The sequence below is a fragment of the Acomys russatus genome, chromosome 11, assembly GCF_903995435.1.
Source record: "Acomys russatus chromosome 11, mAcoRus1.1, whole genome shotgun sequence".
NCBI classification, from domain to species: domain Eukaryota; kingdom Metazoa; phylum Chordata; class Mammalia; order Rodentia; family Muridae; genus Acomys; species Acomys russatus.
The window spans coordinates 40,276,757-40,302,356 of record NC_067147.1 but is presented as its reverse complement, the minus strand read 5'-3'; the positions used below and the strand labels follow the sequence as shown (position 1 = coordinate 40,302,356).

The following is a 25,600-nucleotide window of genomic DNA, read 5'->3' as shown; positions in this document are numbered from 1 at the left end:
GCATAACTAAGAAAGGTCAGAGGACAACTTGTAGGAGTCGGTTCTCTCCTTCCACCCTGTGGTGCTGAGGGAATCAAACTCAGGTTGTCAGGCTTGGTGGCAAGCACCTTAGCCTGCTGAGGCATCTTGCTGGTCCCAGTGATGTTTTCTATTCATAATCATGACGTACAGCAATGAGAACTGGGTTAAAGGAGAGCTGCTCCGCCCTGTGTGGCCTCCAGGACCTCTTGGGAAAGAGTATCACCTCAGGATCTGTCTCAGGCTTGCCTCGAAAGCCAGACTATGTGCACATTTTGGGGAGATAAATGTGGGAACTGGGGCACTTTATAAAGAGTTTTATTATTTTAATTGTTTAAAAATTTTAAGCCAGGCGCACGCCTGTAATCCCAGCACTTGGGAGGCAGAGGTGGGCAGATCATTGTGAGTTCGAGGCCAGCCTGGTCTACAAAGCGAGTCTAGGACAGCCAAGGCTACACAGAGAAACCCTGTCTCAAATAAACCAAAAACAAACAAACAAAAACAAAAAAAAATTTAGATATGTATTGTGTTTTGCCTGTAGGCATGTCTGTGTACCATTTGCATGCCCAGTACCCTCAGCAGCCAGAAGAGGGTACCTGATCTTCAGGAATTGGAGTGACAGATGGTTGTGAGCTGTCAGGTAGGTGCTAGGAATTGAACCTGAGTCTTCTGGAAGAACAGCAAGCTCTCTTAACCACTGAGACCTGTCTATAGCCCAAATTTACAGCCCCCTCCCCTTAGCTGGTTGTCCCTACACCAGAGATGATGGGGAGAATGGTCCACCAAAGACCCCTACATCCTGTACCCTGGAACCTGGCATGGCAGAGGGATTTTACAGACATGAGGGACTCTCCATTTGAGAGACTCCTATGCATTGCTGAGATGAGCTCGGTCTAATAATTCTTAAAAAACAAGAGAAATGTCTCCAACTAGTAGCAGAAGTGATACAAACTGAAAACAAATCAAAGAGAATGGAGGTTTCTAGGTAAGAGACCAGACTGAAAGCTGGGCATGGTGGCACATACCAGGAAGACCAGGAGTTCTAGGCCAGCCTTGGCTAGATAGCAAGTTTGAGGGCAGTATATGGCCTATATAAGATCTTGTCTCAAGGTTTTTTTTTTAGAAATAGCCTAGACCAACCAACACTTACTTTGAGTTTGGCTCTGAGAGCCAGAGCAAGAAGAATTAAAACACTCAGACTTCTGGTCTCTAGAATGTGTGGTGATAACCCCAGCCCCTGACAGGCTGTCCTGGACTCGCTCTGTAGACCAGGCTGGCCTCAAACTCACTGAGATCTGCCTGCCTCTGCCTCCTTGACTGCTAGGATTAAAGGTGTGTGCCACCACTGCCTGTGTTTGTGGTCTCCTCTCTCTCTCTCTCTCTCTCTCTCTCTCTCTCTCTCTCTCTCTCTCTCTCTCTCTCTCTCTCTCTCTCTCTCTCACTGTCCTGATTCTGGATTCCAGGGCCTTGTGAATGTTCTACACACGCTCAACCACTAAGTTATTGCTTGAGCTCTTGGGGTTTTTTTTGGTTTTGGATACAGGCCTGACTATGTAATGTAGTCTGGCCTTGACCTCTGTGCCTCCTAGAATGCTTTAGCACTCACACAAGGCTTGTTCCAGTGCTTAAGGGCCAGCTGGTGCTAGCCTTGATGGTAGGTACATCAGTTAGCCTGGCCTCCTGCTGAGGGCCAGCTGGTTTGAGCTGCTAGCACCTTTTCCTCCTGGCAGAAACCCACCTGTGTCTCTATTGGAAATGAAGATGACATGGGAAAGATGGGAGAGGAGAGGCCTGCAAAAAAGAAAAGGATGGTGGTGGCTACAGGGGGCAAAGATAGAGCCCGAGAGGCACTGAGTAAGGCCTCCTGACTTTCCCTGGCTTTCCGCCATCATTTGTCTAAGGCATCGATTGTCTATCACTCAACTGGCATTTGATATTTGTACCATACATTGCTTGAAGAGAAGGAGGCTGGTGACCCATGTCCCATACATACTCTGTGTTTGGAGCACCCCAGACGGCTGTGTTTCTCTGTAGCTTATCCTCTAGCCGGCTGCCAGATTGGTCCATTATGTGGCTAAGCAGTCCCCAGGCTGGGCATGGGCCTGTAGGTAGTTGGTGCCACAGGGTCACCTGAGGCATGGTTAGGGACAATGTCAGCCCCTGCAGAAATCTTCCACTAGAGCCTGTGCGGGAGCTGGTTTAACCATATTGGAGTCACTCTGGTCAAGTCTATGGCCAGGGCCACTTGCTTTGCTGTGGAGGAGGAAGAGAAGGCTGATGGGTCCTGGATGCCTAGGACGTCAGGAGTAATCCTTTGGGGCTGGGAATGCTGCTCAGTTGGTAGAATGCTTGCTTTGTGTGCATGAATCTTTGGGTGTGGCGGTGCATGCCTGTGATCCTTGCATTTTGGGAGGCAGAGGGATCAGGAATTCAGGGCCATCCTTGGCTACATATCAAGATTGAAAGCATTCTGGGATACGTGAAACCTTGCCCACCCCACCCCACCTCTACCAAGATAGGGCTGGCATTGAACTTAGATCTGCCTGCCTCTACTTCCTGAGTGCTGGGATTAAAGCTGTGTACCACCATTGCCTGGTAATCCTTTCTTTTTTGGTTACACTAAATTACCAGCTGTTTTGCACTGCCAAGGTTCCGTGTCAGCGCTAGCGTCACCAGGCTATGAGGGAAATCAACCCTTCAGGAGCAGACTTGACGCTTCCTTCAGTTTGATGTTGAACCGGTTCACGCAAGACCAGTGAGACACTTTATGAGATGGAATAAATATGGACTGGAAAAAAAAAATAATTGGGAGGTGCCCCTACATCATGGAGCAGATCCATTGAGTTTGGCCCTCCTGGGTCCTAGTGTGTTACTGACTCTGGGTTTGAAATCCTTGGAAAGAAACTTCTGCTGTTCTAGACCCCGACCTCCCGCAGCCAGAAGGAGGTGAACTGAATCAGCTGAACTCTGAGCACCCCCAACCCCGGACCCCATCTTCAATAGAGAAGTTCAGTGGACTCCGCTGTCAAACTTGAACTTCCCGGATATCGGAAGCTAACTCCTTCTGTGCTCCACTGCAGACTCTCCATCGGTCCCAGCTTAAACACCTCCTGCTGGCACTGGGACACAGGGAGTTATAGCAAGAGAAGGGCCCGCGTGTGCGGTGTCAACTCTGAAGGCTCCACAATTGCGGCAGTCAAGAGCTGACTGACTGTCATGGCCTGGAGCCCATGATAAAACTGCTGTCCATCATTGTCACCCTGACCCCTCCCCCAGTGGATGCTGTCCCCCCTTTGACCAATTCCCATTTCTTTCCAGTGAAAACACTTGCCTCACAGTTCACACTCTAGTCTCGGGTGGTTTGTTTTGTTTTGTTGAGATTTGGTCTCACGTGTCCCAGGCTTTCCTTGAACTTGCTATGTATCAGAGGATGACCTTGAAATCGCCCCCCCCCCCCAATGCTGGGACTATAGGTATGAATCATCCTGAACCCAGGGCTTCCTACATGCCAGGCAAGGTACACCCCTAACCTTCAGTTGCTCTTTCTGAAACCGCTAAGGCAAAGCACCCTTATACCCCGGATCTGCTGTACTGTGCTGGAGAAAGCATTTCCCCTTCATGGCAGACACTTTGCTGCTTAGATCTACACTAGCTCTGAATCCTGTCATTATTTGGTTTGTAGCTGTGAAGCGTTTGTGTTTTTTTTTTTTTTTTTTTCCCTTACTGAAAGGGAGAGACAGAGAGGGCTTGCTTTGTGGGACTGAGACCTTTCTTGATCTTATTTCCATTCAGATTGATTTTTCCCCCCTGAACCTATTTGAAGTTACAACACGGCAGACCTAATCATTCATGTAAAGCCACCGAGCTTTGTGCATAGGCCGTCATCTCCGATGAGGAGCATGTTGTTACAAAAAGGCTGGTTGGGCTTGTTTGCTTGCTTTTTAAAATCAGGTCAGGATTAATTTTAAGGTTAAAAAAAAAAAAAAACGTGGTGGATAAAAGAACAGCTTGAAATCAGGAGCTCTTCTTGGGTTACTCTGAGCAAACATCCTCTTTTATTAAACCCGAATGTATCTGCAGGCTGTTTTGTCTGCCTTCTGCTGGCATCTCTAATGCACTTGGAAGCAGCCTTTCCCACCGCAGGATTCAATACGAGGCCCCAAAGAGATGGGCTCGGATTTCCTGAATCCAGGTAATTAGCTGAGGTCCGGTGGCTCCGTTAAACCATCTGGATGTCAATAATGCATGGATCCTTGGCCGAGGGCCTAGCAGTGTGTCACCCACCGGCACCCCTGTGCAGGGCCCCAATGCCCTGGAGGTTTGTGTGTTAAACATGAAGAATTCTGATGCGTGTTACATAGAATTTAATGCCGTGAAAAACTTGTATGGACAACACAGGAATGTTCGGATGTGAATGCTTTCCAAATCTCAAGAACACTTTCCTCTGTTGTGCATATGTGCTAATGCGGTGTCTGGTGAACCTTAAAACCCAACTTGTAACCCCCTAGATTAAAACTTAACAGTGCAGGCATTGATGTGTAGCCCCGGAACTCCAGGGATGGAGGTGGGGAAGGTAGTGCCAGCCTGGATTTCCTTTCAAGGCCTTGGATTCATTTTAAGTTAATTAAGAAAAAAATTTAGAGCCGGGCGTCATGGTGCTTGCCTGTGATTCCAGCACTTGGGAGACAGAGGCAGGAGGATCTCTGAGTTCGAGGCCAGCCTGGTCTATAAAGTGTGAGTCCAGGACAGCCAAGGCTACACAGAGAAACTCTAAAAATACACCCAGCTCCTGAGTGTTAGGTTGTTTGTTTTGTTTTTTGATGTGGTCATGGGGATTTTGATGAGGATTGCATTGATTCTTGTATTGGGTATTTTTCTTGATGGCTTGCACCTGAGGCTTATGGGGCTGGGGCTTTCTGTCCTCACAGAGAACCTCTGCTTTTCCTCTTTGATGAGATCTCCTCTTGCATTGGATTGTTTGTTTGTTTGTTTTTTGAGATTTACATATTTTAGGTGTATGAATGTTTTGCCTGCGCGCATGTGCATATGCACCACATGCGTGCCAGGGGCCCATGGAAGTCAGAAAGCGTTGGATCCACTGGAACTTGAGTTACAGGTGGTTGTGAGCCACCATGTGGGTACTGGGAACCAAGCCCTGGTCTTTCGAATGAGTACCAAGTGGCAGCACTCCTGCCCCTCGTGCTCTGTTGTTAAGCAGCTGTCATCCACTCCAAGAGCAAGTCACGTTTTCTCAGCCCCTTGCCCTCGCCACCTTCAACAACTCAGCTCTGTGGCTTTCCAAGGGTTTAGGCACCAGGGAGCAAGGACTAACGTCTTCATCTAAAGCAGTGGTTCTCAGCCTTCCTAATGCTGCGACTCTTTAATACAGTTCATGTTGTAGTGACTTCCAGCCATAAAATAATAATAATAATTACTGTTGTTGTTCGGGACAGGGTTTTTCTGTGTAGCCTTGGCTATCTTGGACTTGCTTTGTGGACCAGGCTGGCCTCAAACTCACAGCGATCCGTCTGACTCTGCCTCCCGAGTGCTGGGATTATAGGCATGCACCACGGTGCCTGGCTTTCATAAAATTATTTTTGTTGCTAATTCATAACATTGTAATGTTGCTAATTTTATTTACTGTAATATAATTACCTGATATCAACCTCTGTGAAAGGCCCCCAAGAGGTTAAGACCCATAGGTTGGGAACCGCTGGTGTAAAGCCGTTCCTCAGCAGACTGCTCCTAGTCACCATTCTGTTGTTTTTTTTTGAGACAGGGTTTCTCTGTGTAGCCTCGGCTGTCCCGGGACTCACTCTGTTTACCAGGCTGGCTTGGAACTCACAGAGATCCACTTTCCTCTGCCTCCCAAGTGCTGGGATTAAAGGCCTAAAGATGCCTAATATCTAGTCACCATTTGAAGGTTGCCAGCTCCAAGGACTGGCCTTACTAAGTGCTGTCTGTCTTGGCAGGTGAACGGCTGAGACCCATCACTTTGCCTTTCATTTCCCCTCAAAGTGAACTTTCAAGATGTGATCATTTGAAAACTTGTTCTTTGCTTTCATTGTTACTTAAAAAATTAAGTCAAATCCAAATCCCTTTGGATGTGATGTACACAATCCCAACACACAGGAGACAGAGGCAGGTGGATCTCAGAGTTCTAGGCCATCCTGGTCTACATAGTGAGTTCTATGCCAGCTAACCAAACATAGGTGAGACCCTGTTTTTTTTTTAAAAAAAATACTTTTCAGGGGGCTGGAGAGATGACTCAGCAGTTAAGAGCAGTTTGCTCTTTCAGAGGCCCAGAGTTCAATTCTCAGCAACCACATGGTGGCTCACAACCTTCTATAATGAGATCTGCTGCCCTCTTCTGGCCTGCAGGTGTACATGCAGATACAGCACCTAAAATAAAGTATTTTTTAAAAACCCAAACTTTCCAGCTGGGTACTCAGGGGAGGCAGAGTCAGTGGATAGCTGTGAGTTCAAGGCCAGCTTGGTCTATGGTCTACAAAGCAAGACCAGGACAACCAAGGCTACATAGAGAAACCTCATCTCGAAAAACAAAAAAATTACAACAAAACAAAACAAAGCTAGTTCCTTGCAGACCCTAACCCCCACAAAAGGTGTCAAAAGCTGGCTCTTTGAAGAAAGCATATCAAAGGTGCCCAGGAGACAAGCCCCAGTAAGTAAGTGTCCTGGGAGTGTCTCCTGCTATTCAGGTACCCTTAGTTAAAAAAGGCGAATGCACTCCCCCATTTCTCGCCCCCTTAGCTGCCTGTCCTTGTCTTTCTTTTATCATTAAGCTTAGTGAATTAAAGTCTAGTTCCTTTTTTTAAAAAATAATTTTCAAGATTTATTTATTTACTAAGTATACAGTGCTTGCCTGCATGACAGAAAAGGGCATTAGATCACATTATAGATGGTTATAAGCCACCATGTGGTTGCTGGGAATTGAACTCAGGACCTCTGGATGAGCAGTCAGTGCTCAACCTCTGAGCCATCTCTCCAGCCCCCCTAAAGTCAAGTTCTTTGACTCTTGAATGTCTTTATTTTAATTAAATGCGGTCGGTTAACTGGCCTTTTACAAGCCAGAGGCTCCGATCCCCCTCTGGAAGGGACTAGGATTCCTGTGTCTCAATCCCAGCTGAATGTGGTTGCCCTGTGTTCCCTCCCTGCACAGAAGGCCTTCTTTGTGACTGGTTCTCAGGACAGAGCCCTCTTCAACTAGCCTACAGAAGGCTGAAGAAAACTCTGTGACCAGATTCTCAGCCCAGCCTCGCAGATCGCAGAGAAAGGAACCCACAACACTCCCAACCCCATCCCCCCTCCCTTTCTCCTCAGAGAAGGGAGGTCTCCCATGGACCAACCCTGGCACATCAAGTCACAGCAGAACTAAGTTTATCCTCTCCCACTGAGGCCAGACAAGGTAGCCCAGCTAGAGGAAAGGGATTCAAAGGCAGACGACAGTCAGAGATAGCCCCCACCCGGGCTCTAGTTGTTAGGGGACTCAGGATGACCAAGCTGCATATCTGCTACATATGTGTAGGAGGCTAAGATCCAGCCCATGCATGCTCTTTGGTTGGTGGTTAAGTCTCTGTGGACCATAGGTCCAGCTTAGTTGACTCTGTAGGTCTTGTGATGTCCTTGACCCTTCTGGGCCCCTCAATCCTTCCTCCCACAAGACTCCGAGTTTGACCTATTGTTTGTCTGTGGGCCTCTACATCTGTTTCCATGAGCTGCTGGATGAAACCTCTCAGAAGACAGATATGCTAGGCTCCTGTCTGCAAGCATAGCAGAGTATCATTAATAATAGTATCAGGAGGCCGGACATGGGGGTGCATGCATTTAATCCCAGCACTCGGGAGGCAGAGGCAGGTGGATTTCTATGAGTTTGAGGCCAGCCTGGTCTACAAAGTGTGCCCAGGACAGCCAAGGCTACACAGAGAAACCCTGCCTCGAAAAACTAATAATAATAATAATAATAAAAATATTAATATCAGGGGTTGGCTCTCTTCCATGGGATGGGACTCAAGTTGGGCCAATCATTGGCTGGCCATTCCCTCAATCTCTGCTTTATCTTTATTCCTATATTTCTAGTAGGCAGGCCAAATTTTGGGTCAAAGATTTTATGGGTTGTGTTGGTGTTCCTCTCCCTCCACTGGAAGTCCTACCTGGCTACAAGAGATGGCAACTTCAGGCTCCATATCCCCTGTTGCTTCTAGGAGTCTCAGCTAGGGTCACCCCCACAGACTCCTGGGAACCTCCTCACATTAGTTTATTCTTAGTGTATATAAAGTACCTCAAGATGAGCCTAAGGCCTAGCCTAAGGAGATGAGCATGGTAGACGAATGCTCTACCAGTGGTCTAGATCCACTTTTGTTTTTGAGATGGAGTCTCAAGTAGAACAGGCTGGCCTCAAACTCATTACATATTCATGGCTAACCTTGAACTTGTGATGCTCCACCCTCCATGTCTCCAGAGCTAGGATTACAGGTGTGAACCACCATGCTCCTTATGCCATATTGGTCCTTGAACCCTGGGTCTTGTGAATACTAGGTAAACCCTTTACAAACTGAGCTCCATCTACAGCCCTGAATGTTATCAACTGTTAGCTTTGGTATACAGAACTCCATATACACTACTAGATCATTCATTGCCTGATACCTTGCAGAAATTGGCATGGTTTATCTACACCTGAGGTGCAAATGATGCTGTACTTTGGACCAGGGCTTCCCAGCTGCCATGGAAGTATGCTTTTGAAAAATGTGAACCGCCGAACAGCAATATCTGACCTCTGACAGACATCAAAAAGAGACCATGACATAACCTTCTTTGCCTTCTACAGTTTCTACCATTGAACACACCCTGTCGACGCAGTCTGAGGAGGCCCACCAGCCCCCTCAGTCTCTGAACTGTTCTCTGTCCACTAATTCCGAATGGCTCATGCTATGGCGGATCTGTCACCTACTCTGTTTTTGACCTCCAATCCAGGTGACGTCCTCCCGGTGCAAATGAGTCCCATAGCCCAGTGTTGCTTTGTGCCCTTGGCTGAAGTTCTTTGCTGTGCTATAGCTGATATGAACACAGCTCAAGCGACTGTCACGCAGGAATCACTCTCAGAGCACTTGATGAAGCATTACCCAGGTAACTGGTTTTTACCACTTGTATTCATTCCATTGTGTTTGGTTTCTGTGGGAAGGAGTAAGCTTTGTCACAGGTGGGAGCAGTCTTGGCGGGCTTTACCCTTGGGGCACCCCATGAATACCTTGTGACAGACTGAGTGGAGCCATCCTGGGTCTGGAATTCAGGAAACAGACCTGGGAACCCCACCTAGACTATTGTCTTTCTAATGGACGCTCACCTGGAGAAGGAGCCGGTCCTTCCCACGTGACTGAAGGAGTTGGGGAAGAGAGAATAACAAAGTCGGGAGCGGGGAGAGCGTGCAGGGGCAGCGACAAGCTGGATCAGCACGCCGGCCAGAGAGACACCTAAAGATCCGTCCCGTGGAACGGCTACCGGAAGGTTCACTCTTTCGTCCCTTTAACCTTTTTCCTTCTTTTATAAGCTAGTTGGGTTACATAATAAAGTTTAATTGCTAAGAAACAGAGTCAACAGGTTTCTATTTATAAACAAACTTTATTATTTTTTGGTTATTTTTTTTGAGACAGGGTTTCTGTGTGTAGCCTTGGCTTGTATATTCTTTATATAGCTCTCGTTAGATTTTTTTTTCCATATTTGTTTATCAAAAATACTTTCTCAAGGTATAGGGTTTTTTTGTTGTTGTTGTTATTTTGTTTTTTTGGTTTTTTTAGACAGGGTCTCTCTGTGTAGCCTTGGCCATCCTGGACTCACTTTGTAGACCAGGCTGGCCTCGAACTCACAGCGATCCACCTGCCTCTGCCTCCCGAGTCCCGGGATTAAAGGCGTGCGCCACCACGCCCAGCTCAAGGTATAGTTTTTTGTTTTGTTTTCAGTGTTGGGGATTAAACCCAGGCAATTGTTTTCCTACTGAATCTTCAAATTTTAAGTTGATTTATATCTGGTGATAGTCAGTGTGGGACCCTGTTGTTAAGGTGGAAACCTGGCGTTTCTGGGTAGCCCCTGAGCTCAGTACAAGATGATGAACTTCTTTCTCTGTTGGGTTCCCTCTCCGACTGCTCTAGGCAACCCCAGATTCTCTTAAGGAGAGTCACATAGCCTTTTCCTGATAAGAAACTTGTTCAGTGTGCACTTGGGAATTCCTGGAAACACCTACCCTATGCCACTGAGGTGTCTTGGTGTCTTGGCGATCAACCAATGACCTTTGACCACACCTGGAGTCCCTCCCTCCCCCCCACCCCCCACTCTACCCCCACCCCCCAACTCATAGGATAATTAAGTACTGCTTTCCCTCTCTCATGATAAAGCTGTGCTGTTAAATGTAGATGAAGTAGCTGGGCGTGGTGGCGCACGCCTTTAATCCCGGGACTCGGGAGGCAGAGGCAGGTGGATCGCTGTGAGTTCGAGGTCAGCCTGGTCTACACAGTGAGTCCAGCATAGCCAAGGCTACACAGAGAAACTCTGTCTTGAAAACAACAGCAACAACAAAAAAATGTAGATGAAGTATATCCCTGGCACTCCTAGCCCCAGTGAATCAAACACATTCACCCTTAAAACTTCTCCCACAGGAGGCAGACTCAGGAGGATCTCTGAGTTCTAGGCCAGCCTGGTCTACAAAGCAAGTCCAGGACAGCCAAGGCTACACAGAGAAACCCTATTTTGAAAAACTAAAGCAACCAATCAGACAAAAAACAGACTCCTTTTCTTGCGAACACCACATTCAAATTAGCACTTGGCCTCATCTGCCACCTGGTGACAAAGCCTTAGCAAGCTGCAACACAGCGGATAACAAAAAGCTTCAACACCACCAAGGCTCTCCACCTCCCAACATAGAACTAGATGGATAACGCTGTTGTCAAGGCAGGAGCCGTGCAGCTCATTGTAGGTGAATTAGACACTAGGTTCCTGACACGACTCTTGGAACTGGAAAAGGATACTATCCTAGCTGGAAAGGCCTTCATTGGGCAGGTTAAGCTGATTGCTGCCTATGCAGAATTGCACGCATATCTAAAAGTGCGGTTATTTGTGGACAGCGGGGTCTCTGACGGTCCCACGTTGCCCTGAGTAGGATCAGAGATCAGAGCATTCAGGTCTTCTGAAACAGACCTTAAGAAAGCACTGGTGAAGAGCTCTTTTCCTGTGTGAAAGCACTTAAGCTGGATGGCCATGAGAGACTGAGTCCTGTGAGCTTTCCAAATCTGTGCTAACTCGCAAATTCTAGAAAAAGAAAAACTGAACAGGATTTTTAAGGATTGTAAGTCCATTAAAGAAGTCCTCTCAAGACCTTGAAGAGGGAGAAGCTGTTAGCAAACCACCAAAGACTGGGCGAGCGAGGAATTAGTGCTGGAGACAGAGAAGCATTTACTTATTTTTAATTTTTTGTTTTTTTATTTTCAAGACAGGGTTTCTCTGTGTAGCCTTGGTTGTCCTAGATTCATTTTGTAGACCAGGCTAGCCTTGTACTCACAGGGATCCACCTGCCTCTGCCTCCTGAATGCTAGGGGATTAAAGGCGTGTGCCACCACCACCCAGTTTGTTTTTTAATTTTTGAAAAACATTTAAAATTTTTTATGTATATGAATGCCCTATCTACATGTATACCTGAATGCCAGAAGAAGGCATTAGAGGACGTATAGATGATTGTGAGCCACCATGTTGCTGCTGGGAATTGAACTCAGGACCTCTGGAAGAGCAGACAGTGTTCTTAACCTCTGAGCCATCTCTCCAGCCCCAGAGGAGCATTTAAAGGAGAGTTTGGTGTTACAGATGAGGATATCAACCCAAGCCGAGCCATAGTTGCCAGGCAGAGACAACCCTGTGAACGCAACTCAGTGTGGATCAGTAGCTCACACCGATAAGGACAAACTTCAAGAGTTAGAAAAAAGATCACCACTAGCCTATCCATATGTCTTTATGAGGACCAACTTATATAGTGTTTTGGAGTTTAATTATAATTACATATTGTTGGGGCATGGTCTGGTGTATTTTGATGCTAATTACAGCTTTGCTTTAATAAAAAGCCATCCCACCTGGGCAGGGCAGGAGATAGGTGGGGCTAGGAGAGAGAGAGGAATTCTGGGAAGAAGTAATACTGCCAGCCAGAGAAGGAGACCTGAAGTGAAGAGAGGAAGGCCACCATGGGTTAGCTGGAGGAGAAGCACATGGCCGGCGTGGATGGAGAATTCGGCTCAGATCAAGAATATTAGCAACTATTTGGGATTATGGATGGGAGGTAGCTTGATAGAAGTTATTGGAAGCAGACGGCATAGGATCGAGGCAGGGGTCCCATGCCTGCCCCACTATGGGAGGTAGTTTAGAGGGTTGATATCTGCCCTGCCCCAGGTTAACTAAGGCTATTTTAAAATATAACAAGTGTCTGTGTCTTGATTGCTAGCCAGGCCTTCAGATAATACTGGTAATACAGATAACACATGTAATTTTTAAAAAAGATTTATTTATTTATTATGTATACAGTGTTTTGCTTGCATGCCGGAAGAGGGCCCCAGATCTCACCATAAATGGTTATGAGCCACCATGTTGTTGCTGGGAATTGAACTCAGGACCTTTGGAAGAACAGCAGTGCTCTTAACCTCTGAGCCATCTCTCCAGCCCAACACATGTAATTTTTAAAGCAATAACATATTAGTTTTTGGGTTGTTTTGTTTAAGATAGGGTCTCACTGTAGCTCAGGCTGGCCTAATTTTCAATATATAAACCAAGGTGATATTGTGGTGATTCTCCTGTGTCTGTCTCCTGAGCGCTGAGGTTACAGAGATGAATCACTATCCTCAGCTCCTTCTAATTTTAAAAAAGTGCATGCGTGTGTGCGTGCGTACATGTGTGTACACATGTGTACAGGTTAGAGGACAACTCTTGGGACTTGTTCTCTCCTGATACTTTGTGGGACTGAGCATCAAACTCAGGTTGCCAGGCCTGCATCCAAGCAGCACCCTTACCTGTTAAGCCATCTGACCGGCTAGCATTTTAATAGCATGTATTGCATATAATCAGCTCCAAGTTTGTTAATCAAATATGTGGTCATTCTGAATTTCTGATCTCACTTGTTTTTGTTTTGTTTGTTTTGTTTTGTTTTTCTAGGTGTTGCTGTTCCACCCTCAGATGTTCTCTACAGCGCACTGGGGGCTCTAATTCAACAGAGGAAGATTTACCACACTGGGGAAGGCTACTTCATAGTTACACCGAGCACTTATTTCAGTACAAATACACCCATGCAGGGAAATAGAGCGCCTCTGTCAGACGAAGGGTGCTCGGGGCCCACTTCTGTCACCTATCTGGTGAGCATGGGCTGCTGTGCAGAGCTGGCCCAGGAGAGCGAGGCCCATGTTTCTCACTGTCCATCCTGTCAGTGTTTCCTTGATACAAATGTACAGGACTCTAAGGACCCACTGACTGCCGCAGAAGTGACTGGAAAACAGCAGGAAGGTCTTGAGGACCCCACAACTTCGACAAAGAACCAGGTAGTTTCAGCATCTGAAGACACCCACATCTGTGCGAGCCCCAAACCGTTACCATACACCAAAGACAAAGGCAAAAGATTTGGTTTTGGGTTCTTGTGGCGCGGTTTATCTAGAAAACAAAAGCCTAAAGCAGAGTATCGCAGTTTCTCTGCGCAGTTCCCACCCGAGGAGTGGCCTGTCCGAGATGAAGACAGCGTCGGCAACATCCCCCGAGATGTGGAACATGCAATAATCAAAAGAATTAACCCTGTGCTGACTGTTGACAACTTAACCAAACACACCATCCTAATGCAAAAATATGAAGAACAGAAAAAATATAATAGCCAGGGCACGTCCACTGATGTCCTGACAATCAGGCATAAGCATTCTTCGAAAGAGAGAATTTGGAAAAGGGGGGGCCCGTCTGCCAAGCCCCATAGGCGGGGCTGCTCTCATAGGGACAGGCATAGAGCATCGAGCCAGGGAAGTGAGCTTCAGCCAGAAAGCACTGGACTGGAAAAGCACCCCAAGGTCCCTGCAGCCCAGCCTGCTCCCAGAATGATGAACAGTTCCAGTGAAGGAGTTCATTGGTTGCACAGTGGGAGTCCAGCTGTGCTAGGCCCCCACGCCATTTATAAAAAGCACATCAGTAATCCTTTCCAGGGCATGTATCTCCGAGGACATGCAGGATCCAAAAGGCACAATGTTCAGAAAACCCGTGGTCTGAAACCTAGTCCCATCGGGCCAGAGGAAAGGCCTTTCCAGAGGGCGGGCTCTTCAGAACCTTCGGGAGCCTTTGATGGTGAAACGCAACCGCCATATTCAGAGCAATGCCATGATACACTGGAAGCTGAAACCAGGCGTGTGACAGAGGCTCCTGTACATCCTGTCAGTGACGACTTCAGAGGGGGCCCAGTAGATTATCCTCCATGTAGTGTCTGGCCAAGGCACCCTTGGTGCTGTTCCTTCAGGGAAAGCATGTTGAGAGGCGGGGTATATGATGAAGGAAGCAAGGTCAACCCTGACATCTTAAGGAAAAGCTATTCTGACTGGGACATGTTCTTGGGGACCAAAGAAATGCAGCAGGTCCTGCCCACACAAAGTCCCTCCACATTAGACCCAGAATCCTCTGCAAATACAGCAGTGGCTGAGACACTGCACCAGTTCCAAAACCTTGACCTCTTAGATGGCCCGGTTGGTGCAAACCATTTGAGGACACATGAAAGACAAGATGGTGACTCAGAAGAGCTAACCACAACGGCATTTGTCCCAGAGGCAGAGACTGTGAATATGGAAAAAGAAGGGCTTTCTGACAATGATGAGGTGGCCTCGAATCAAAGTGACAGCGGGGCGGATGACGGGGCCTGCAGTTCGTTGTATCTAGAGGACGATGACGTCTCTGAGACTGATGACTTCTGTTGCACACTGCCTGAACGCGCTCAGTACTCCTTTGCAGGTGGAGTCAAGTGGAATCATTTGGGAAGACCAAGGGTGACAGGGAGAGCCCTGACAGAGTGTGACAGCAAAACCCATAGGTGTGAGCCCCTGGCGCTTGAAAGGAATCCCTGGTACAAGGCCACTGGGTGGTTTCCAAATGCAAAGGAAGGCCCAAAGCCTGATCTCACTGACAGCCCTGGCCTGAATTCAGGGACTCCGTTTGGTTTTAACTATGAAGGAGAAGCCACCACTGCCCACATCCAGGCCTCAGCTGCTGCTGCTGCTGCTGCTGCTGCTGCTGCTGGGAGCTTACTTGAGAGATCTGCTGCCAGGAAAACCAGTTTTGGGGCTGAGATCCCGCAAGATTCTCCTGGTGACATGGGGAACCACCCAATTGGCTGGGGACAGCTCCCTCCAAATAAGGAAGTCAAAGATCATCTCACAGACAAGTTACAGCTTTTCAACACCTCGCATGTGCCAGTGTTGGCTCAGGAGCCACAGCGAGAGCACAGTCACCTGGAAGGGACAGAGAATTACAGCATGGCAGGAGACAGCGGGATCGATTCCCCGAGGTAAGGATGCGTAGGGGCCATGCACTAGCTATTCCTGCAGCAGTTAGTAGATTCTGGGTTTGTGGAGCTTCCTAGAGAAAGCTGGGGAAAAACCCGTGTGACAATTCGAACAGCCTTGGTGGGTGGGTGTGTTGCGGGGGGAGGGGGGGACTGTGGGGGAAGGCGGGAGATGGATAAATTGTATCATGTTACAATGAGGTTGCATATTGTAGAACTACTTGGAGCTGGTGGCCATGGCACAGGCCTGTAACCCCAGCACTTGGGAGGCAGGGGCAGGTGGATCACCATGAGTTCGAGGCCAGCCTGGTCTACAAAGTGAGTCCAGGAGAACCAAGGCTACACAGAGAGACCCTGTCTCAAAAAACCAAAACCAAAATTATTTGTATTAATTCTTTGAGAATTTCAGACAATATACACATATTTTAGGGATTTATTTTATTTGTACATGTATGGGGGTTTTGCCTGAGTACATATCTGTGTGTGCATTGCATGCATGCCAGGTGCTCACTGAAGTCAGAAGCGGGCATCAGATCCCTTGAAACTGGAGTTATGGATGATTGTGAACCACTATGTAGGTACTGAAAGCTGAGTTTAGACCCTCTGCAAGAGCAATCAGTGCTCTTACCCGCTGAGCCATCTCCTTCCAGGCCTATGCAATTCACTTTGATCATGTTCACTGTCCTTCCCCCAGTTCCTCTCTCTCTACCCTACCCAACCCAACTTTTGTTGTTTTTTGAGACAGGGTCTCACTGTGTAGCCCTGGCTGTCCTGGAACTCACTTTGTAGACCAGGCTGGCCTCCAACTCATATCCACCTGTTTCTGTCTCCCAAGTGCTAAGACTAAAGGTGAGTGCTACCATGCCTCCCACCTAAATTTTTTTTTTTTTTTGGCTTTTTGAGACAGGGTTTCTCTGTGTAGCCTTGGCTGTCCTGTGTAGACCAGGCCGGCCTTGAACTCATAGCAATCCGCCTGCCTCTGCCTCCCGAGTGCTGGGATTAAAGGCGTGCGCCACCATGCCCGGCCCACCTAACTTTTAAGTTTCAGTTTCTTCTCCTCCTCCATCCTCCTCTTCTCTTCTCCTTCTCTTCCTTCTTCACATCCTTCTCTTCTCCCTCTCCTCCTCCTCCTCTCTTTTCTTCCTCCTCTTTCCCCCCATCAAGTTAGTTTGTGCTGCCCAACTACTCTAGGGAGTGGGGCATGCCCTGGACAGTGGTTGGCCTACAGGGGTCTCATCATTAAAGAAAACTGACTCTATGGCTTCCTTTTTCTTATTTATTTATTCATTTATTTATTTATTTATTTATTTATTTATTTATTTATGGTTTTTCGAGGCAGGGTTTCTCTGTGTAACCCTGGCTGTCCTGGACTCACTTTGTAGACCAGGCTGGCCTCGAACTCACAGCGATCCACCTGCCTCTGCCTCCCAAGTGCTGGGATTAAAGGTGTGCGCCACCACGCCCGGCTATGAGTTCCTTTTTATTGGGAACCAAATTTTTGCTGGAAATTATTTCTAAAACTAGAAAAGAAAACAAAGCACTTTCAGAACATAGACTTGGAAGTTTTCTCATCTATTCCTGGATCTATATGTGTTAAGGAAAGGATGTGCTTAACCTCTCCTCACTTGTTTAAATGACATTGTTCATGTGACAAACAGAATATGGACTTAGGATATATTTAAGAACAAAGTATTGGAAATTGTAGCCCAGCTGGTAGAGTGCACGCCTGGCATTCACAAAGCCCAGTACTGCATAGACAGGATGTGGAAACAAGACTTTAATCCCAGCACTTGAGAGATGAAATCAGGAGTTTAAGATCATTCTTGGCTACATAGCTATGTTCAAAGCCAGCCTGGATTCAACATCCCCCCAAAACCCTAAATGGTAAATAAATTTAAACAACATTTTGTGTGTGAGTTCTATAACAAAGTGTGGAGATTAGAGGTCAGCTTTAAGGAGTTGGTCCTGTCCTTCCACTGTGTGGGTGGTGTGGACAGAACTCAGATTATCAAGCTTGGCAAGTGTCTACCCACTGAACAATCTTTCCATTCCCTAAGGTATTTTATAAATTTTGTAATGATACTATTGCTTCCCCCCCCCCCCCCCGCCTTTGCTTTCTTTTTTCAAGACAGGGTTTCTCTGTGTAGCCCTGGCTACTCTGGAACTTGTTCTTTGGACCAGGCTGGCCTCGAACTCAGAGATCTGCCTGCATCTGTGTCATGAATACTAGGATTAAAGGTGTGCACTACCACACTCAGCACAACTACAAGTATTTTAACAAAATTCCTAGGAGTTGGTGAGGTGGCTCAGAGGTTAAGAGCACTGGGTCTTCCAGAGGACCCAAGTTCAATTCCCAGCAACCACATGGTGGCTCACAGCTGTATAATTGTATCCCTGTGTGACCTCGTGCCATCCTTTGGCGTGCAAATGTACATGCAGACAAAATACTCTCCCACAGATATAGGCAAATCTTTTAACAAGGCATTCACAGCCATGTGTCCGTTTCCACCCGGTTTATCATGGATTATCCTGCAACTGATACATGCACAGCTATCTTGAGATTGATTTTTTTTTGTTTTGTTTTGTGGTTTTTTGCATTACATTTTGTTAATGTGAGCATGTGTGTAATATATGCCCATGTGTGTACAGGTTTCCTTTAGTGGCCGGAAGCTGGCTTTGGATGCCCTGAAGCTGGAGTTAGAGGCACTAAAGCCACCCAGTGAAGGTGCTGGGAACAGAACTCTAGTCCTGTGCCAGAGCTAGGCCAGGCTAGCCTCCAACTTGTGACCTCCCCGCCTTACCCTCCCAAGGTTTTTGGGGATGGGGCTGGGGGAGGTGAGATGTTAGTTCAGAGTTTCGAAAAAGTCTTGTGTACCCAAGCTGCCTTGAGTATACACGGCAGACCCTTCTGTGTAGCTCAGGATATGATGGTTAACATTATCACCTAGGAGACAAACTTGTGAGAGACAATCTACATTAGGTTAATTGAGATAGGAACACCCATGCCAACCATGGGCCGCACCATCCCACAGGCTGGGCTCCTGGATGAAATGGAAAACAAGAGAAAGTGAGTTGAGCACTCTGTTCCCTGACTGCCTCCAGGACACAGTGTCACCAGCTGTCTCAAGCCTTCGCTGCCCTGATAGCATCATCATGTGCCCTTGAACTTTGACCCAGTAAACTTTCTCCCTTAGGTTGTTTTCATCCACGTTGTTTTGCCACAGCAACATGACATCTCAGTGCTAGGGTTTCAAGCATGAGTCACATCCGCACCTATCTCGACGTTTTTTTATTTTTGTTTGTTTATTGAGACAGAGTCTCACTGTGTAGCTCAGGCTGTCCTGGAACTCTCTCTCTATATAGACCAGGTTGGCCTCGAACTCATAGATCCTCCTGCCTCTGCCTTCATGTGCTGGGGTTAAAGGTGTGGGCCACCATACCTGGCTATTTTTGAAAAGGTTATTTTTTTCTAGCTTTTTTTTTTTTAAGGAAAAATTATATGTATCGACGCATTGCCTGCATATGTGTCTGTGCACCACATGCGTGCCTGGTGCTCACAGAGGCTAGAAGAGGCCATCAGATCCCCTTAAGTTATAAATGGTTGTGAGCTGTTCTATGGATACTGGGAACCAAACTAAGGTCCTCTGCAAGAGGAGCCAGTGTTTTTTTGTTTTGTTTTTAATTTTGGTTGCTTTGGTTTTGATTTTTCAAGACAGGGATTCTCTATGTAGCCTTGTATGCCCTGGAACTCACTCTGTACACCAGGCTGCCTTTGAACTTGGAGCTCTGTCTGCCGCTGCCACCTCCACCCAGCTGGAGCCAGTGCTTTTAACACCTGAACCATCCCTTTCTCAACCTGGAGGTCTCCTGTAGGGACAGGGCAAATGACCCTTTCACAGGGGTCACCTAAGACCATCAGAAAACAGATACTTAATTTACATCATGACTCATAGCAGTAGCAAAGTTACAATGATGGTGTTTTTGTTTTTGTTTTGGTTTGGTTTTGGTTTTTTGAGACAGGGTTTCTCTGTGTAGCCTTGGCTGTCCTGGACTCACTTTGTAGACCAGACTGGCCTCAAACTCACAGCAATCTGCCTGCCTCTGCTTCATGAGTGCTGGGATTAAAGGCCTGCGCCACCACCGCCGCCCAGCCAAAATTACAATTATGAAGTAGTGATGAAAATAATTTTTTGGTTTGGGGTCACTACAACATGAGGGACTGTATAAAAGTGTCATAGCATTAGGAAAGTTGAGAACCACTGGTCTATCCAATTCCACAAAGAATTTTTTCTTTTTCCAATTATTTTGCTTTGTGTGTTTCCACAGGTGTGTGTACACAGTGTTCATGTGGAAATAAGAGGATTTGGGGGAGTCATGTTCTCTCTTTCCACCTTGAGGAGGGGTCCCTCTTGTTTCTGCTCCTGCACTGTGTTCACAAGCTCCTGTCCCCACTTCCCGTCTCCCCCCAGGAAGACTTGCTGGTGTCACAGCCTCTCAAGGGCCTGGAGCTTTTTTATGTGGGGTCTGGCTATCAAATTCAGAACATTTGGCTTGCACAACACACACTTTTAAATGCTTGCCTATCTTGCTGGCCCAACTTCTTCTGGCCCAAGATGTATGTATTTGTAATTTTAATGATATATATTGTATGTGGGGGTGTGTACATTAAGTACAGGTCCCCTCAGAGACCAGAGGCCTCAGATCCACTGGTACTGAAGTTACGGGTACGTGTGAACCACCTGACATGGGCACTTGGGATTGAATCAGGTCACCTGCATGAGCAGAGAGCTAGTCTCCAGTCCCAAGGTTTTTGGTTTTTGTTGTTGTTGTTGTTTTCCAAGACAGGGTTTCTCTGTGTAGCCTTGGCTGTCCTAGACTTACTTTGTAGACCAGGCTGGACTCGATCTCACAGCGATCCACCTGCCTCTGCCTCCCAAGTGCTGGGATTAAAGGTGTGTGCCACCACCGCCCCAGCAAGTTTTTTTTTTAATTGATTATGATATGGTTATCTTGGTTTTTTATTGTTGTTTTTTTTTTTTTTGGTTTTTTAAATTATTGATTTTTATTTCATGTACATTTGTGGTTTGCTTGCATGTATATCTGTGTGAGGGTGTTGGATCTTGAAGTTACAGTTGTGAACTGCCATGTGGGTTCTGGGAATGGAACCTGGATCCTCTTCACCACTGAGCCATCTCTCCAGCCCGTTTTTTTGTTTTGTTTTGTTTTTTTTTTTGAGACAGGGTTTCTTTTCTGTGTAGCCTTGGCTGTCCTGGACTCACTTTGTAGACCAGCCTGGTCTTGAACTCCATGATCGGCCTGCCTGTGCCTCTTGAGTGCTGGGATTAAAGGCGTGTATCGCTATGCCCAGCTACGATATGGTTTTCTTGAGAGGCTTATAATTATTACAGATACTCAGAAGGAGAAGGAAAATAGCCTTTGAACATCAACTCTGTGCTGTGGTTCTTACTGTTGGTGTCAGGGCCAGATGAACAGGACATAGTTGGTACTTTCTTTAAGGAGAACTAGAAACAAAATTAACAGGGACAAGCTGAACAGAAGAACATAGCGTAGACTTTTTTTTTTTTTTTTTTTGGTTTTTCGAGACAGGGTTTCTCTCTGTAGCCTTGGCTGTCCTAGACTCACTTTGTAGATCAGCCTGGCCTGAAACTCACAGCCATCCGCCTGCCTCTGCCTCCAGAGTGCTGGGATTGAAGGTGTGCGCCACCACGCCCGGCCTGACTCATTCATTCTTAACTGTCAAAGAAGTGTGGCATTCAGAGTCGCACGCACGTGGACTAGGGAGCTACTCAAGGGTAGAGTACCTGCCTCACGTGGATGAGACCCTGAGCTCAACCCCTAGCACCACAAAAGCAAACAAACAACTGCCCCTCCAAACCAAGCATCAAATTACCGGCTGTGCCGAGGACATAGCTTGGTGGGAAGGGACACACTTAACAGATGTGCTGCAGCAAGACAAATGTGCTTAGATAAATAAGAACCTAGCTCACTGTTCCCAGGACAAGGACATTGTCTATATGAAAACTGAAAGAGCTGATGGTCCCTCCTGTGACTCTGAACAAGAAACTATACAAGCTATCAAAACTGATTCCGTTAGGGCATTTGTTGATTCTGGCCAGCACGTTAGCTGAGAACTGATACGGGTTTGAGATCTGATGATCAGAAAGCACCTGGCAAATATTTGGGAGTGCTACTGTGTGGCATTTCACATGTAAAAGTTCACTAGGGTTTTGAAAGGTCATCTTAGATTTAAGTGTGCTAGTGTAGCCTCAGACTGACAGATGAAACTGCAGTGCCTTGAGTGGCACTCTGGGCCCCTTTTGAAGACAGTAATCCTGTCCTTTTTTAATATCTTCAGGACGCAGAGCCTGGTGTCTAATAATTCAGCCATTTTGGATGGATTTAAAAGAAGCCGGACTTTTCTGCAGAACCGTGACGGCGTGAAGAGGAGCCAAACACTCCTGTCTAATCCCTTGCTCCAACTAACTCCAGTTATAAATGTCTAATTAAAAAAAACACAACAGCCAAACCAAACACTGTTGAAATGTGGTCTTACACTGTGGTTCAGGCTGGCCTGAATCTCAGCAGCCATGCAGTGCCTTTGTCTCAGGAGTGCTGGGATGGTAGGCGTAAACCACCTTGCCAGGATTAAAATTGTAACTGACTTGGGAGAACTCTTTTTCTTGTTTGTTTTTGTTTTTTTGAGATAGGGTCTCTCTGTGTTAGCCTTGGCTTCCTGGGGTTGCTTTGTAAACCAGGCTGGCTTTGAACTCAGTGATCCGCCTGCCTCTGGCTCCCGAGTGCTGGGATTACAGGCGTGCACCACCACTGCCTGGCTGACTTTGGAGATCTCTTAAACATTGCCTATGTAAGAGTCCTCTAAAGCTGAGCATGTATGCCATTGTTAATACTAACCTCGCTATATTGCAATCTGATTATTTTTCTTTTTACAATTTTAAAGCAGCTTTTAGTGCCTTTTACTAAAAATTTGTTGTAGTTTTTAATAAAAGAAACATGAAATCATTGGTCCTTTTCTAATTAAATGTCACTAAGTTTTAATTTTCCTTGTTCAGTTTCTCTGCTACATATTATGCTGACTTACTACCCAGGGGCATTCTCATTAAGCACAGGAGTATGGAATTCTCAGGTTAAGGATTTCACACGACACCCAGAAAACAGATACTTTTTAAGGGCAGCCTAGGTTCTTGGAAATTAAAGTCTTATCGGGAAGAAGTGATGTGCTATGATGCCTGCTGCTTTCCAGAAGAATCCTTCGCCTGGGTCACTGCTGGCCAGGATTCTTTTTTTCAAACGGCCTGTTATGTAAAGAAACGGCTCCAAGCGGCATGGACTAAAGATGTGTAAAACTCCCATGTTCGTAGACTTGGGGTTCCCTTTTGCATGCCAGGCTCTCGAACGGGAACCTGGTCTGCAATGACTACCACCGGCAGCCATCTTGGAGATGGACGGAACCCGTTGCTTGTATGTGTTGCTTTAAGGAGCATTTGAGACAATTTTCTGGTGAGTAGTCATGTTTTCTGATTTCATGCTGTCCCCAGACTAAGGTCCAGACAGGTTTGTTGTTGCTGGCCGTGTGTGTGCCTTTGGGAAGCCACGGAACACAATAGCCAGACTTGACACCGGCCAGGTCATTGTGCTCACGTGAACTGAGCTTCTGAATAGGGACCGCGGGACTCCCAGGCGGCACGTCTCAGAGGAGGCTTCTGTAAGTTAAACTCTGATGCGCTTGAAGACATGGCAGCTGAGAAGCATTTCATCCCTGATGGTTGCGGAGTTAACGGTATCCCAGTCGTGGCCCCTGGACACGTGGCAGGCCTTGTGCTCCTGAGGCCCTCCGCTGTGCTGAAGCCCCTCCCCCATCAAAGAGCTCCAGCCATGTTTACTAATCATTTTACCTCCGTTCCAAAAATGGAAAAAGCAAAACGACTCCCCCAAGTGAAAAACGGGCAAATGTCTATTGTTTTTATGTCTGTAGTAGTACGGCATTCGGTCTAGTTTGTAGAGCACTTGCCACGTTTTCAAAGATTCTGGGTTTTAAAATTTAATTTTTTTATGTGCATCGGTGTTCTGCAGGAATGTCTGTGTAAGGCTTGTCAGATCTTGAAGTTACGGACAGCTGTGAGCTGCCGTGTGGGCTGCTGGGATTTGAACCCAGGTCCTCTGGAAGAACAGTCAGTGCTCTTAACTGCTGAGCTATCTCAGGCCCCTCAAAGATTTTAAAAGGCATACAAAATAATAAGCTGCCAAATTGGGTGTGTATCAAGGATTGTGTTGAAGGGAAAACATGGTGGAAATGAGTGAAAATTAGCCTGTTTCCTCAGGAAACATTTAAGTTAAACTCAGATTCTGTTGTAAAAGTTGGTTATATAGTAGCGTATTTTTATTTATTTAATGATATAGACAGTATTCTGCCTGCATGTACACCTACAGGCCAGAAGGCATCAGATCACATTATAGATGGTTGTGAGCCATCGTGTGAGTGCTGGGAATTGAACTCAGGGCCTCTGGAAGAGCAGTCAGTGCTCTTAACCACTGAGCCATCTCTCCAGCCCATATTTAGTGGTATATTTAATAGCAAAATCATTTACTGATGGTAAATTAATCCACAATAGGGAATGTAGCAGTTGTAATATGCCCTGGTGAGGGTGGGGGGAGAGGATATTTCTAAAATCCGTTTGTCTTACTGGACTACAGCCAAGCGAAGAAACTTGAAAATGGAAAGCCATTTGAGGCCAGGAAGCCTGTAACTCAAATGCTGGAGTGCTTGCCTAGCATGCATGAGGTCCTGGGTTCAAGCCCGAGCACTGCATGAAGTGAGCATGGCAACACATGCCTGTAGCTTTACCACTTGGGAAGTGGAGACAGGAGGCCTAGAAGTTCAAGGTCATCCTTTGCCCTGACAAGTCTGAGGCCAGCCTGGGTTACGTGAGGTTCTGTTTTAATAGGAAGGAAGGAGGGGAAGTTTACAGGACTGCCAGTTTTCTCTTAAGCTTTGGCTGTGGGTATTGGCACTGGGGCTTCAATGATACCTCAGTTCTTTGTGTTTCTTAGTAGTGCTGATGACAAATGCCACTGTTGAAATGGCTTCTTTAATGTCATTAAGACACACTAAGTAGATTTGTACCAAGTAATGTTAAAATTTCCATTGCCTACATATCTGGATTGGTGCCCTGTGATGGTAGGTGAAAGACTTGAAAAATCATGTATTTACCATCTCAAACTCACACTTATTGAGCTATTGTTACATAGTAAATCAAGGAAATTCATTCAAAAACTTGTTAAACGTGTCAAGTCTGCCACCAAGACTGAGTTTCATAAGGGCCAGGGGATTAAATCATCCCCAATTCCAGGAGTTCTTAAAATGTTTGATGTTGACTTTGACATTTGCTTTTGGGAGATAAGATGGCTAAGTTGAGACCACATGTTGAAAAGGTTTTTATCACTTTTGACATTAAGTGGTTTATAGTATCAAAAACACTGGCCCAGTGAAACGGCTCAGTGGCTAAAAGGCACTTGCTGACAAGCCTTGACGCCCTGAGTTCAATCCCTGGGATGCACATAGTGGAAGGAGAGAACCAACTCCCAACTACTCTCCTCTGACCACACACACACACACACACACACACACACACACAAAAGTACAATGCCAAATGTCTCATTTGTTTTATAGTCTCTTTCACTTTCATAGTAGAAAACAATTTTAAATAATCAAGGTCCAGTGAGAACTCAATGGGTTAAGGCTCTCAAAGCCTGATGACCTGACTTCAATGCCTGGGACTCATGGTGCAAGGAAAGAAGTCTCGAGAATTGTCCTCTGACTTCCACACATGCTAACCACAGTAAAGGGAATAATTCATTTTTAATTAATGACGTTTTATAACTCATATGTTAATGCCTTTATTAGTGACTTAGGACCCAGTCAACGTTTTAAGACTCTTTGGATGGGTCATTGGGTACCTCAGAGAGATTTCTTTTACATGT

General features: G+C 46.4%; 1 protein-coding gene and 1 pseudogene across 2 annotated transcripts in view; both read left to right on the top strand.

The window, feature by feature from the left end:
- Stox1 (storkhead box 1) overlaps positions 1-22,115 on the top strand; it is a 53,689-nt gene extending 31,574 nt beyond the window's left edge. The window contains exons 2-4 of one of the 2 annotated variants that reach the window (XM_051153131.1): positions 9,010-9,162; positions 13,216-15,583; positions 21,957-22,115. In XM_051153131.1, coding sequence (XP_051009088.1) covers positions 9,010-9,162; positions 13,216-15,583; positions 21,957-22,104 — 2,669 coding nt within the window. In that variant the 3' untranslated portion in view covers positions 22,105-22,115. The remainder of the gene's footprint in view (positions 1-9,009; positions 9,163-13,215; positions 15,584-21,956) is intronic. The other variant, XM_051153132.1, reaches the window with a different exon arrangement.
- An 880-nt stretch (positions 22,116-22,995) lies between these two features.
- Positions 22,996-23,114, top strand: LOC127196032 (uncharacterized; annotated as a pseudogene).
- Positions 23,115-25,600: the final 2,486 nt, after the last annotated feature.